Source organism: Schistocerca piceifrons, chromosome X, assembly GCF_021461385.2.
Source record: "Schistocerca piceifrons isolate TAMUIC-IGC-003096 chromosome X, iqSchPice1.1, whole genome shotgun sequence".
NCBI classification, from domain to species: domain Eukaryota; kingdom Metazoa; phylum Arthropoda; class Insecta; order Orthoptera; family Acrididae; genus Schistocerca; species Schistocerca piceifrons.
The window spans coordinates 920,833,703-920,849,887 of record NC_060149.1 but is presented as its reverse complement, the minus strand read 5'-3'; the positions used below and the strand labels follow the sequence as shown (position 1 = coordinate 920,849,887).

The window sequence follows — 16,185 nt, the reverse complement described above, 5'->3', positions numbered from 1 at the left end:
ATTGTAATTGAGCAAATTAAGAACAACAACTCAAGGGAAAGTATACTGGCCACATACCATTTTTGTCGAGAAGTCACTACACCATAAAATGAGATGGAAGACAAGACATCAAATAATAAGTATAACAGCATTCGACTTATACAGCATCGAACAGGCTTGCGCTATTATACAGCAACAATTTCCGTATGGCACAGGTCACAAATGTATCAGTTCTGGATCATTATGAAAATCAAAGCATGCAAGGGATATGTTCACAATTTCATAAAAAAAGAGTCAGTTCCAATGTTGGTGCTGACTTATAACACATGAATTATTGAGAGATGAAAAGAGTGAAAACAGTTAGGACTCACAAAGAATTTCATAAGAGCAGTGAGGACTATACATGATGAAAGTACATCTAAATCAATGAGTAGAGATAACTGTAAAGCCTTTAGTCCTAATGCAAGTATTGGGATTCACATCTAGTTTGATTTTTAAGTGGGAATACTCATTGAAATTTAAAATTTTGTCTGTCACTGTAGCCTACATTGTTTTGAACAGGTGTAACTGTTGTTAAGTTCTAGTCTCCTGGTCTGCCACTCTCCTTTTGTTTCAGTTCCAGGTCCCTTTGTAAAGCAAGAGCCAACTGCATTGGTCAAACCAATAGAGTAACAGAATACCCTATAGCAAACATGAGATATTCCTGTCGACTAGACAGATGACAAACCACGTCCAAACAATCCGCCGATTACCCGCTAAGAGGTGGTTTTTTAGTAGAGGGGTGGATGTCACAGCAGTCTGCTTCGCATAATCTGCGAGATAATGACAGACTTCTATCCTTTATGTAAGCTACTCTCAATCACCGAATACCCTGTTGAGCACAGAATAGATATGTATCAGAAGAAAACAATGAAACGTGTATGAGTGTATGATTCGGCCAAAAGTTTATAATTACTAGGTGTATGTGTGATAGATGCTTCAAGAAGAACTTTCTGTGGAGCTCGAGTTCTACTGTGAACGAGCAGAATGAAGAGATAGAAATGACATCACAACAGTACAACGTAATGTATCTTGTCACACAAATCCACTGTACTCGCCACGCATGGTGTGGTTACCAGTAACAAAGCATTTCTGTGGTTTGGCTCCGATTACAGATAAAACAAAAGAGACGTGGATGATGGTAGAAAAAAGTACGCAACTGGAGCGACATTTGTATAACTGTTGAATGTTAAAAAGAGAGACCTTATAGTAAGAAACTATTCTTATTATGTTTGGAGAAATGGAATTTCGCGCGTGTTATGTGAAAGTAATATTTTCGGGCTGGCTGTAACCAGTCGGGTATATGGCCATAAGTTTTATTTTATACCATTAAGAGTATTAAAACACGAAAAGTTCTGAAACAGTTCGTAATTTAATAAAAAAAGATTAACACTAAATGCTTGAAAACAGTTATGAAATAAAATTGTAGTAACGCACTTGATTGATTGCTGTCGTTCTAAAATTCTTATAACTTCCTTATGTGTCCTGACACGAATCAATGATACTGATCCTATGGAAAAAGTGGACATGATTTTTCTCGCAACTGGACCAAGAATTGTATAATGATAAAGGAGGAAAGGCAGCTGTGACTAATAGGTTTGTTTTCAATTTCTTCGTGAAACATACACGAGTTTAGCCTTAAGTCCGACTAAAGTACTTTACATTAAGGGAAAATTGTCAGTTGCAGAGCCAGAAAGAATCAATTTGTGGCTAACATGTGAGGACAACAGTAACAATATTGGTAGAGGCGAAAAGACGATCACTGAATAGGAAATTGTGTCACAACTTTTTTATTATTATCTTAAGTAGTGGGATACAGATACCTTTGAACAACAAAACATAATTCCCTTGCGGAACCATATACAACCGGTATATCGTTAGAGGTGGTTTTGTACGCATGCTGACGCTCTTACGAGTACTGAATCGGCTCATGGACAACTTAACATAAGCGCAAAGTTATTTGTTTTCGCATTTTCTGACCCGTTGTATTATTAAAGGAGTTATTATACTCGGCATCTTGTCATGTTGACTTTTTTTTATAATCTCATCCTTCCCAGAGATACATATCTTCATAGCGCCAACGTCAAGAGTTCGTTTCACTTATCCCACTAAATCGCTGGGTAACGAAGTTTTCATTTTTACGTCTTTCACTAATAGGCAACACAGAATTTTGGATGGATCGCAAATTACTTTGATTCATGTTTCCTTACGTTGCGTCTCAGCGGTCACTTGTCATCACATCTGTATATGTGGGGAGCAGGTCTAAGGAGCACACCAAAATGAAATGATGTAACGAACGAGATTAGTTAGCACGTGACATCGTAAGAAGGTATAAAGTAACAGAGAAACAAAAATATAGATGCAACGTATTCTGGCAGAGGGTACCGTGGATACGAGAAAAACTGCAAATCGTGACGTCTGCCTGAAATCCTACGAAGAAATCACAAAGTGACACTATAGTTATGTACGGACGTAGTACCAATGGCTCTACCCGCCAATAATATCGCTGCCCTATCGCAGCAAGAAAAATTGTATCTTCGTCAGATCAGTTCTCAGTAGTACGCGCTGTGAGCTACACGTTTTGTGTATGCGCCGTGAGAATATAGGTATTCATAGTAAGTGACGGGAGTGCGAGTGATTATTTACCGTCGTAATTACCACGGCCGCTCCCAATTACCTGCAGTTACATTACAGATTATCAAACCAGCGGACTATAAAGACACAAATTTAATGTCAAAATAAAATGATACAAAGATAATAATTTAATCTTTTTGTGTCATTTTACGTTGGCACTAAACTTATTTCTTTAACACCCAGTTGGGTAGCGGCAACTGACTATCTCAGTTAGATGTCCCAATATTTCGTTTAACACTTTTCTGTACACTGTACGGTACGCTTTGACAAGAGACGTCGTATCTATAATGTTTGTTTCTTCATCACGGTATCTCATGTGCTCACTGGGTCTGTATTTTGTACCATATCAATTTTGATGTGCTCCTTGCGCGTATGCCGACTGTCGAAGAGCGTCGTAAGAAAAACTCGAACGATAAAATAATTTGCCATCTAGGAAAAACCCTTTACGTAAGTCCTACAAGCGATTATTGACTGCTTTACTAATTTTCTGTCCTATATTGCGCTACTAATTTCAAATCCTAACGATTCACTCTATTATTAGATTTAAAAATGGCTGTAGTTATAGCACTTTGTTTACGTAAGTTAAGCCCTCAAAACATTCTGAACATTTATTTGCGAAAGGACTGGCGAAAATAACTCGGATGGAACGGTTCACGCGGATCAGCAACTATCTCAGGATGTACTGTTTGCACACGGAACAGTGTCGTATCTCCGACGCACTAATGAAATAGGCATATTAAGAAAAGTGCTACTACTCGCATTGGCAATACACGTTACACAGCAAAGTCGAGGACGTCGATAATTACCAGTAGCTGCAATACGCATAGAAGGCGCCGCTATTCGTAGCCTCTGGCGAGATAATATAAAAGATTAAAACACGAGAATGGAACATCGAGTTACCGTTGAGAAAATCACGTTAAAGGAAGCTTTTCGCTGTTTCCTAAGGCTCTTAACAGGGGTTTCGCACCCGATGTAGCAGAAAACAAACAGGCAAGAAGAAGCCGCACCCTGCTAACAAACACCACGAAGAATTGTAATAGCTCACACTCGCGAGTTTCAGCGATGCGATTCTCGTTACAGATGCGAGCTCGCAGGGGTAGGTAGAGCTGGTTTCCTCACTGCAGGTGATGAGCCAAAGACGTGTTTCCAGCTTACTGCTCACTAAGATTCGCAAGGCGCCCTTAGACAGCCGTGGGCTGCGGCACGGGCAGCGGGGGCGGCGGCGGTGGGGGCGGCGGCGGGGGCGGCGTGGCGGCGCAGGCGAGGCTGGGCCGGCCGGCGCTGGAGGCGGGCTCGTGGTCGGTGAGCGCGAGCGACGCGCTGGCCGTCGCCGTGCTGGTCGAGCAGCGCCGGAAGACGCGCTTCAGCAGCCCGGGCACGCAGGTGCCGCGCCGCCGGTGGCGCAGCAGCACGTACACGTACGGGTCCAGCATGAAGTGCAGCGCCAGCAGGCACTCCGCCACGTCGAAGAACAGCTTGTACCGCGACCCCTCCACCAGCTGCGTCATCGGGATCGACATCTGGAACACCGGGGAAACGGGGTCTGCAGATGCGAACCGCACTGACAAGTTCTCGAAAACTGACAAAGGTGAGCGTATCCGGAGGTGGGGGTGGGGCGACGGGGAGAACGCCGTACGATACGAGGTGTGTGCCAAAAGTCGTAAAATAGATTTTTAAAAAACATTTATTAACAATATCTGTAGGTCGTATTCGCGTCGGGTCTCCGGCCGAATCGTATCGTCGTCTGGACACGATATTTCGGCGGTCCGTCTTCGGGTGAGTAGGCCGTCGCACTATCTCGCTGTAACTGAAATCGGACACTTTTTTCCTTCTTTCTTTATTGTATTTCGATGCCCCATCTGGGGCGGGCTGGTAGCAACGTATGCGCTGCTCTTCAGCCGAAATACATTAATTATACAAAGGAAGACATCTGAAGGAACAAAAAGGAGAAAATATGGTGTACATATACATAAAAAAGGAGGAACAGTACGGAAGAGAACAGACAAAAAGCGGGCGACTATAAAATGCAGATAAAAACCGTAAAAAAATGAGTGCACACAAAACAAAACCACACACTGGATCGTAAAAGTATCGACGGATGGCGTAGCACGTAACAATCACTGGCAATAACACTACGTACAAGTCCGGCACACAATTAGAATCGCAGCTCTCGACGCACAGGAGAACGGCACCAAACGCGACACTGGCGTAGTACACTGATGACGATGACCAAACAGAGAGGATCTGCCAGGGGCGTACAGACGAGGGGGAAGGAAAGAAGGGGGGGAGGAGAGGGAGGGGGACGGGCGGGGGGCGAGCCGAAGAGGGAAGGACGTGGGAGGGAAGCAGTCGAGGAGGGAACGAGGAAAATCCACTCTGGGAGAAGGAGGGAGAGCGAAAAGGGGGCCCAGGGGAGGAGGGAGAAACAAGACAAGGTTACAGTTGGAAGGAAGGGTACAGCTCACGGCGAAGTTCAACATCCGGGAGGGGGAGGTGCTGCAAACTGCCCTGATGAAGGAGACGGAGGGTTCGGAGGTGGAGAGAGCGAGGGATAGAGCGATAGAGGTGCGGCATCGGGCTGGGGGTGGAGAGGAAGGAGGAAACCGGGGAGTGGTGGGGGGGGGGGGAAGATCGAGCCTGTAGACAGTGCAAAGGATGCGGAGATGTTCGAGGAAAAGGAGGAAGTGGGGGAAGGGAATGAGGTCGTACAGGAGCCGCGTAGGGGAAGAAAGGAGGATACGGAAGGCGAGGCGGAGTGCGTGGCGTTCGAGGATTCGGAGGGCCTTGTAAAAGCAGGTGGGTGTGGAGATCCGGGCAATGCTGGCATAACAGAGGATAGGACAGATGAGGGATTTGTACGTGTGGAGGACGGTGGAAGGATGCAATCCCCACGTCCGCCAGACAGGAGTTTCGGGAGGCGGAGGCGGGAATGGGCTTCCTGCCGGACGGTCGGGAGGAGAGGGGTCCAGGTGTGGTGACGGTCGAGGGTGAGGCCAAGATATCTCAGGGTGGGGGTGAGGTGGATGGGGCGACCATAAATGGTGAGGTAGAAATCAGGGCGATAAATCGTACACGCCGCAGCGGCTCCTATTTTGCACTGACCGTGAGTGCACGGCGCGCGCGCGAACGTAACTGCCCTCTAGCGACAGGCACAACAGTGTACCAATGGTGTAAGCTTGCAGAAACAACAAATCGATATCAAACACTACTGACCGTTTTGATAACCGAAACAGGGACTGTTGTTTCTTAGTGTCAAATAGAACAGGATTCCAAGACTTACTTAAAAGGATACCCCTTATCTCTGTTTATAATATTGTCAGATAGCCGAATTTCAATGGCTTCTTTCACTACACAGTCCCAATACCGCGACGCAGGAGCAACGACTTGTCACTCATCGTATAACATTTTATGTACTTCAGTAAGACAATGTTCTGCCACTGCAGATTTTTCTTTTCAGAAAGCCCGGGGTCTACAAGATCCCCTGCCATTGCGGGAAACCCTGTATCGGACAAACGATTCGTACAGTCCATGATCGTTGCGTGGAGCATATTGGTCACGGGTGTTTATTTCAGCCAGAAAAATTTGCAATAGTGGAACATTGTCATACTGAAGGACATAAAATGTTGTACGATTTCAGTTCCGGTGAGACAGTGCGACTGCCTACTCACCTGAAGATGGCGGCCAGGTGGACCGCCGAAATATTGTGTCCAGATGACAATATGGTCTGGCTCAAGATCCGACATGAATACAACCAATTACAACAAATAGCGTAGTGGCACAGCTACAAGAGCGCCATCTGTGTCTACCCTTTAACAGGGAATGCTCACAGCCAGAAGGCTCAGTGTGGTGCAAATGTGTGAAGCGAGCCGGCAACCATGCCACGAAGACGCACTCGCGCTTCCTACAGCCAACTGAGCGAGTTTGAAAGGTGTCAAACTGCGGCCTTCGGCCTTACGAGTGGCGAGATGGTCTTTTCGGAGAATTGCCACACAAGTTGGACGTGCTGCGTCAGTTGTGCAACGATGCTGGTATCAGTGATCGCGTGAACATTCTCACACCGGTAGGTGAGGTTCTGGACTTCCGCGCAGCACAGAAGCTCGCCAGGATCGTCGTACTGTAAGGGCAGCAGTGGCTGATCGTACAGCTACCACAGCACAGATAAGAGGGCTTGTGAGCCCAGTCATGTCAACACGAACTGCTGCGAACTGGTTATTAGCACTCGGACTACGGGCACATACACCTCTGGCCCATCTTCCACTCACACCACATCATCGACCGATGTGGCCGAGCGGTTCTAGGTGCTTCAATCCGGAACCACGCGACCGCTACGGTCGCAGGTTCGAATCCTGGCATGGATGTGTGTGATGTCCTTATGTTAGTTGGGTTTAAGTAGTTCTGAGTTCTAGGGGACTGATGACCTCAGATGTTAAGTCCCGTAGTGGTCAGAACCATTTGAACCAATCATCGACGTGCACTGCTCGACTGGTGGCGTCAGGGGGTCACTTGGAAGGCGGAATGGCGCGTAGTGGTCTTTAGCGATGAAAGCAGATTCTGCATGTACCAAAGTGATTATCATTTGTGGGTACGATGTAGACCTTTAGAGCACTGTCTTGTAGAGCGTATTCGCTCAAGACACAGGGCCCCACCCCAGGCGTTACGGTCTGCGGTCTGATAGTTTACAATTCTCTTTCACCTTTTGTATTTGTAGAGGGAACCCTAACCAGCGCTCAGTATGTCCAGAATGTTTTTAGACCCATTCTTTTGCCTTTCTTGCAACAAAAAGATGTGTCGTTCCAACAGGATAATGCTCGCCCACACACTGCCAGTGAAACTCAACATGCTCTGCAGACGTGCAGCAACTTCCCTGGCCAGCATAACCTCAAGAATTGTCTACAATCGAGCATGTGTGACATATGATGGGACAAGAAGTGACCTGTGTGACTTATCAACCGATAGCTTTTCAGAACTACACGAACAGGTCCAGTAGGCGTGGCATAACGTATCCCAAGACATTATTCGCTATCTGTAGGGTCGATTGGATGCCTGAGTCTGCGCCCGCATTGCCGCCTGTGTAGGCTACACCACGTATTGGCTCAAATGGCTCTGAGCACTATGGGACTCAACTGCTGTGGTCATCAGTCCCCTAGAACTTAGAACTACTTAAACCTAACCAACCTAAGGACATCACACACATCCATACCCGAGGCAGGATTCGAACCTGCGACCGCAGCAGTCGCACGGTTCCGGACTGCGCGCCTAGAACCGCGAGACCACCGCGGCCGGCTACACTACGCATTAATATGGGTGTTTCAGCATGGATAGATACCTGGTACCTCAGAACTGCTTTTGCTGTTGATCTGCAAATGTAATTGTATGCACTGTTGCAACAGTAACTACTGAGTAAGTTTGGAACCTCTACAGAGATGTACTATTTTTTCCGGCAGTGTACTTTTTCCCTTGACTCTTTCATGCCACTGAAGGCCTCGACGAGAGTCTCCTTTAAAGATATCACAGCCGCTTTGGCAGCCTCGATGCTACCAAAATGGCGTCCTTCGAGTACGTTCTTCACCGAAAGGTAGCCGGGACTGTAGGGTGGCTGCGGCAGCGCTGTCGCATTATGCTTCGCCAGGGACTCACGGACGCAGAGGTATCTGTGGCTGGGCACTGTCGTGATTCAGCAGTCAAGTAGTGGTGATGACTTTTCACATGCAGGTGACCCTTTTCTGCAGTCTTTCCAGAGAACACCGACGCAGTAGGCAGCGTTGAAGGTCTGTCCTTGTGGTACACACTTCCTGCGAATCACACCCTTGTCGTCGAAAAAGACAATCAGCAGTTTGGATTCGTTCATCCTCATCTTCTTCTGCTTCGGGTAAGCCGTGATGTGCCATTCTGCACTCTGGCGCTTCGCCTCTGGGTCGCAGTGAAATGTCTACACTTCATCACCGGTAATGAAGCTGTTCAAATAATCCGGTTTAATTCCGACAGGTCCCTTAGTTCACTCGCGATCAGCACTCGACTGACCTTTTGCTCGTCCGTCAACAGCTCGCAGACCGGCTTAGAGCACACTTTTTGTGTGTTTAATTCTTTCGTAACGATGCGATGCACAACGGTTTTCGGAATGTTCGAAGTGTCAGCTAGCAGCCAAACACCCATTCGACACTCAGCATTCAATAACCCATGCACACGAGGCACAGATTCATCGGTTTGGCTTCTTGATGCTCGTCTAGAGCGGGGTCACCGTCCACCCCTTCCTGACCCCCCTTAAACTTCTTCGTCCACCTCGTAACTTGCACAGACGGCCGGCCGGTGTGGCCGAGCGGTTCTATGCGCTACAGTCTGGAACCGCGCGACCGCCACGGTCGCAGGTTCGAATCCTGCCTCGGGCATGGATGTGTGTGATGTCCTTAGGTTAGTTACGTTTAAGTAGCTCTAAGTTCTTGGGGTCTGATGACCTCAGAAGTTAAGTCCCATAGTGGTCAGAGCCATTTGCACAGACGAAAGAGCTGACTGCCTGTAGGCTTGTTTGAGTAGTTCGTAGGTTTCACCAGGTTTTTTGTCGAGTGTTGTGCAGAACTTGATTGCCCAACTTTTCCTGGAAATTCTACATGTATACTCTACGTCTACATGGATAGTCTGCAAATGACATGTAAGTGCCTGGCAGAGGGTTCATCGAATCAGGGGGGCCATCAAACCACTATGTTTCGCCAGGAACTCACGAACGCAGAGGCATGTGTGGCTGGGTATTGTCGTGATTCAGCAGCCAGGTAGCGGTGATGATTTTTTACATGCGGATGACCCTTCTCTGCAGTCTTTCCAGCCTTTTCAGATTAGCCGCCATGACGTGGTTTCAGAAGAGGAGTGTACTAAATCAGTGATCCTGGCATCACAGGCTACCATTGCTCCCCCCCTCTACACACACGCACGCACGCACACACACACACACACACACACACACACACACACACACACCTATCCTTTCCATCTAAGTTGAATGGCTCGAAAGTATTGCGACCTGTCGGGCTGCAACAAAAAATTATGACTTTTGGGACACACTTTGTAAGCCGCTTGTGTGGAATAAAGTTCTCGAACTGGCCCTCTGTAGGTTGTTGGCACAGATACTCTCATCGGACAAAATACGGGGTGAGCATGAAGTCTTTCCCAGATTACAAAAAAATTATTTCTAAGGAACTATTTTAGATGCAGTAATGCAGTTTCTTGCAAAAGGTAGCTTAACTCGAAGTTTTCTGTGGATACTTCCACATATCGATGCAATTTTCTTTCCAAGTGCTGGCCTAACTCATGAAGTTCTTACAGACACACTTCTTCAGATACTCTGACAGCATCTGATTTCTTTTACCTCTCTCTCTCGATACATTTAGCGTAATATAGGAGTGCTGCTGTCACAAAGTCGGCTAACTTCAACGATAATTAACTCGGAAACGGCTCAACGTATCGACTTTTTTTCTGAACAATTACTTCTCAGCACGGCGTCCCAGGCAACACCCTTAAAAGGTTTTCAGACTGTTTCTGACCACCCTGTATATTTTCATAGGCGTTCTCTCCCTCGTGTGCCAATAAAACAAGGCACTTCAAATCAAATGCACACCGGAAACCTTTACGACAAATGTCGCTCCTGTGGCATCAAGATGTTTAATGTATCCATTTATTACAAAAGGCACGTGTTTGAAAACTTGTGACAGTTACAAAGAATACGTAGACGTAAACATGTCTTTGCTGAACCTAACAAACAGTGTGTTTTATAATTTCTGTTACAGGCCTCTAGGGGTTGTAAAGAGAACTTAGTAACGTGTTGTTAGGGAACCCATATCCGGAAATGTACCGTTTGCATGTAAAATAAATTTGAAGATCGGACCACTCTCAAATATGCACGTACACTGCGATGATAAGGAGCTCTGACTTGTATGCTTGATGGGAGCCCTTGCCATGGACAATGTTTCAGTACTCGTTGCCGGGTTCTCTCGTATGTGACGAGGGACGTCCTGTTCAAACTCGAGAGTGCGGCCCGTCTGTGAGGCATCACAGTCAACCTTCCTTGTTATCGATGCACCATTTTGTCCCAGCCGTTGCTGTAGTCGGACGAAAATGGAATGTGATGTCATAATTACAACAGGGACCGAGGACGGCGCCCAGTTCTCATATTACGTGAGTACTGTGAAGCGGGAGATTTGAAAGCGATTCGATCTTCAAACTTATTTTATATCCAAACGGTACATTTCCGAATATGGGTTTCCTATCAAAACTAAACTGCCGGAGAAAAATTAATACACCCTTTTAGAGGTTTTCAGTTCATTCAAGATTTACGGAATACACGAAATAATTACATTTACATATCTATAGCAGAAGCGCTTCTGAAGTACGACGTATAGACCCACGCTGAAACACCATATTGGTATGTAGTGTAGTCTCCACGGGCGGCAATGCAGGCGCTGACTCTGACGTCCAGTCGACCGAGCAGATAGCGAATATTGTTCTGGGATACGTTATTCCACGACTTCTCGACCTGTTCACGCAGTCCTGCAAGAGCTGTCGGTTGACGAGTCGTACGAGTCACTTCTTGTCGCACCATGTCCCACACATGCTCGATTGGAGATGAGTACGGAGATCGTGCTAGCAAGGAAAGTTACTGCACGTCTTGCAGAGCACGTCGAGTTTCACAGGCAGTGTGTGGGTGAGCACTAACCAGCTGGAACTACACACCGCCATCCTGTCTGAAAACATTCTGACCGAACCGAGCGCTGGTTAGTGCCCTCTTCAGAAACACCAAAGGTGAACGGGAGTTGTTGACTATCGCATCGAGGACCAGTGTGTGTTTCGGGCGAATGAACTCTGTGAGACAGCGCTCACCAGTATGGCGTTTGCGCAAACGATCATCAGTTGCATGCAGGCAGAATCTGCTTTCATTGCTAAAGACCGTGGCGCGCCACTGTATCTTCAAGTGATCCTCTCACTGCACGAGTCGAGCCGTGCACGTCGATGCAGTGGCGCGAGTGGAAGACGGGAGGGGCTGGAGGTGTACCTCCCCGTAGTCCCGCTGCTAATAACCAGTTCCCAACACTTTGTGTTGACACATCTGGGTCCACAAGCTCTCTGTACGATCAGACACTGCTGTCCATACAAGATGACGATTCTGGCTGGCGTCTGTGCTGTGCGGAAGTCCAGAACCTCGTCTACGGGTATGAGAACGTTCACGTTATCACTGATACCAGCAACGTCACACAGTTGATACAGCACGTCTAACTTGTGTGGCAGTTTTCCGAAAGGACCATCCCGCCACTTGGAAGGCCACAATTTGACCCCTTTCAAACTCGCTCAGTCGGCTGAGGAAGCACGTGTGCATCTTCCGGTTGCCTGCTCGCTGCACACGTTTGCACCACACTGAGCCTTCTGGCTGTGAGCATTCCTTATTATAGGGTAGACACAGATGGCGCTCTTGTAACTATGCCACTACGCTATCTGTTAGCGGACGACGTTGAAACCATTATCAGTACATCTACTATCCCCCAGGTGGCATACGCCGTCGTCGGATCAAAACTGACGTCGTCTTTTCAGGAGTACTAATTTTTTTTTTCTCCGGCAGTGTATATCTACTAAGTTCCCCGCTACGTCCCCCTACAACCTGTAACAGGAATTGTGAAACACTCTGTATTCTCAGAAGTTAATGAGAAACTCGCCAGAACCGAAAGAAGAGCCTGCGTTTATTAATGTTGTCTGTCAAACAAGTCATATGAGGAAGTTTTTTCTGTAAAGGCTGCACATGGAGAGCGTAAACGGGGTCAGTGGTGAAGGGCAGCACTTGCGCGCTGAGTGATGGCCCGCGGGCCGGCCGCTGCTAAGTAAACTACACATGTCACGCCGCCCGCCGGCTCCTGTATGTCTCCGTCACTTGTGCACTCATCTCGCTTCTCGGTGGGCGCCAACTGCACTTCTCATTTTTTGCCGCTCGCACCATCTATTTCCAGTATGCCTCACATGGCCGAGGAATACGTGCAAACGTACCAAGTAACAGAAGTCTCGTCGTCGCTCAGTACGGATGCGTTTGCGAAAACATTGATAGGCAGAATTAGTTGGAAGACATCGGAGCTTTCAGCAGTCGTTGTAGGTGAGGTGCTGTTACTGCGGTACGTCGCGTCGTCTTACACTTGGTGGAGAGGCTGCTGTGTAGAGGTGATACCGACATGGAGGCGGTATCTGTCGATTGCAGTACGACTGTCATTTCAATAGGTGCTACGGCTTGGCTAGGTGAGCATCGTGCTCTTGTTGTGGTGGACTGTATTAGTAATGATGGTTCTGTGATTACTAGTCAGCAGCCATTTCGCATTCGGATCGAACATGACCGACACGATTCTGTTCCTGATAGAAGAACTATTCGAGTTTGGGTATCTGACTTCAGACCATCAAGTTCTGTACTGGAAAGAAAATCTACTGGCCGACTGCGGACTGAAACAACGCCGGCAAATGTGGCGGTTGTGAGAGCGTCCGTCCAGTAATCTCCAAAGCGTTCAGCACTTAAAACATGCAGTTGCCCTCGGACTGTCTGATCGGAGTGTCTGAAGATCCCGCACACAGATCTTCACATGCACCTCTAGAAATTCTGAAAGAGCTGTTTCCTAGACGACTTCGGTCTTTGCGAGGGAGGACGACTGTTCAAACCCGGTTTTCATGATTTCCCTAAATCGCTTCAGGCAAATACCGGGATGGTTCCTTCGAGAGAGCACGGCCAACTTCCTTCCCCATCCTTCCCTAATCCGATGGGACCGATGACCTCGCTGTTTGGCCCTCTCTCCCAAATCAACCGACCAACCGATCTTCGAGAGGAGATATCACCTGGCTATCAAAGTCACCCAATTTATCACCCTGTAATTTTTTTCCTTAGGGACACTTCAAAGCTCAAGTGTACAAACTTCGCCCCATATCCCTGCAAACACTTAAGGACGCACTCACCCTGGAAGTGGCTGCCATTTCACCGGAGATGACACAAACTAGGAACAACATCCGGGAAAGGCTTCGTCAATGTGTCAATAACAGAGGACACCATTAACCGGACATAATTTTAAAAATCAGATAGTGTTCACAAATGAAAGTGTTTTCTCTATATCGTTGTTTGTTTTTAGTTACTTTTTGAAATACGGCAGGTCTTTTTGTCGGACACTGCATCTGTTTACAGTTGTTCTTTGAGGTAAGCATTTCTCTTTCGTTTTTCTTCGTGCTATCCCTTCATACGAGGTCTATAGTTTTGTGTAGCTACATTTCTCACGTGTGATACGTTCTAATGTCACCCTGTGAGTAACTTGAGTTCAGTGTGTTAGCCGTTCAGATTTATATGAAGTATGCTCAGATGCGTATGAGTACGATCGGGATGCCCTTTATGGACCCTCAAAAAAGTGTACAGGGTAAATATCAACATTTGATACAAACTACACCACACAGTTCCATAGAGAATAGCAATAAAAGGGGACTAATGAAAATATGTTCGTAACGTTTGTTATTTTTTTTCTCTTTATCATTGTTTCATCCTTCTCGACCTACACAAGCGAGGGTTGGGCTGCGAGTGGTAACATATCCGCTCTTCAGCGAGAGAGATTAATGAACAATATGCGAAAGTGATATAAAAACTTTACATGGTGATAATATTCTCTCGAGCTTCCAGCAGCGTCAAATGGTTTAAAATCCTCTAGCTTGCGGTAGAGTACTTCTCGGCCTGTCAAGTGGTGACTGTGTTCTGCTTGCTGCTACCGCCCTTACGTAGCCGCGCTGCCTTCTGTTACGTCACTGGTGCTCGCTCCAGCGCCATAAAAGGCAATGTTCTCGTTGCGCGCCCGCCGCCTACGCTTCAACCTTTCGATGACCGAGTCCTCAACCGTGCTTAGCTGCAGGCCGCCGTCTTTACTGAGGGTGTTGTCACAAAATTTTTATCACGATTGCTTCTTTTATTACGCTATCGCAGAAATTATTAATCCGTGTAATAACAGATGAGTACTCTGCTGAAAGCTCTTGGGTTTTAATCCTTTCAGACAGGAATTTTTTTCTGGAGGAAGGGAAATGTTTCCATGTGGTAAAGCTCCTAGGTGGCTTTTTAATGGTTCTAAATGCAAGATTTATACAAAAATAAGTAAGCGTTTTCAAAACATGTTTTGTACACTGGGTTTCCTTTTATGGAATAAAATAAACAATTACAAAATATTCTCTATTGTAGTAAACATTAAAACGATCATGTAATAACTACCATGCAAAATAAAAATAATATTCAACTATACAGTGGAATACAGCGAACCAACCACAACCGCGCATCCTGGTCGTCCAAGTTGCTGCGCAGTGCTACATTGACTTGCTGATATTTTCACTGTGATGCCCCACAGTTGGCACCGTTTTCGCATGATTAAAAAGTTGAACATCCACAAATGTGTACCTCAGGTTTCCACTGGGAAAAACACTTCTGTTGCAGCTAAGACACAGTAAAAGTTAATGTACACAACTGCAACCAGAGTCTGAATGGGTTCAATCACATTACGCTGTAGGTAGCTCCAGAGAATTTTATCAGTACATATCTCCGTTAAACCATGCATTCGTACTTTAGAAGATGTTGGTAATGCCGTGTGGCTAGGGCCTCCCAACGGGTAGACCGTTCGCCTGGTGCAAGTCTTTCGAGTTGACGCCACTTGAGCGACTTGCGTGTCGATGAGGATGAAATGATGAAGATAAGGACAACACAACACCCAGTCCGTGAGCGGAGAAAATCTCCGACCCAGCCAGGAATCGAACCCAGGCCGTTAGATATGACATTTCGTCGCGCTGACCATTCAGCTACCAGGGACGGACTTAGAAGATATTAAATGACATAAAGGTTTAAGTTAAAACGGCAATAATCTTATAGAGATTTTCTTAAGGTAAAAGCCGAATTTCTAAAAGATTAGGGGTGAGCAGGGGGCAATGAGCGTTTTGTGGGGAGTGTGTTGGAATGAAATGGGATGGAAAAGACGGACATGAGGACCCTGAACAAAGTTCTTGGAAAGGGAAGGAGAACGGCGCTAAGACACTGACATAGTGAAGGGACGATTCTTATGAAGCTGGAGGGATGGGTGGACCACTAGGCGTGTTTCGTGGTCAGCCATACGCAGGTGGTTCAAGTGTCATTGGAATAGACTGCGAATAGTGGAAGCTTTTCGGGATGCTTTGGTCCACCCGCGGTGGAGTGCAAGGGTTGGGAATCATGGCCATGATTTTCATACTAGATGCAATTTTATTTTCTTCATGCAGCCTTCTGTTCGGAGGCATCTGGAATACATCTTCCGTACCCCATAGATCGGACGAGGTGGTCTAATTGACTGTCCTTCGTGGTCACAGGTTCTCTACCCCTCGGTCTTACACCTATGGGAGTGCGTGAATGATATAGTCAGAGACATGCTGGAAACACATATTTATGCTGCCTGTGATGGATTCTGGATGCAGGCTGATGAATTTGAACGAGAGTGAAAGCCCATGCTGCGATGTGTGCGTAGATGACTCGAAGTCTCT

General features: G+C 46.7%; 1 protein-coding gene across 1 annotated transcript in view; it reads right to left on the bottom strand.

Moving 5' to 3' along the window:
• Positions 1-3,488: 3,488 nt before the first annotated feature.
• The window catches only part of LOC124722781 (prostaglandin E2 receptor EP4 subtype), a 390,946-nt gene continuing 378,249 nt past the window's right edge, over positions 3,489-16,185 (bottom strand). The window contains exons 4-5 of the mRNA XM_047247916.1: positions 3,946-4,172; positions 3,489-3,501 (exon numbers count right to left, since the gene is read on the bottom strand). Coding sequence (XP_047103872.1) covers positions 3,489-3,501; positions 3,946-4,172 — 240 coding nt within the window. The remainder of the gene's footprint in view (positions 3,502-3,945; positions 4,173-16,185) is intronic.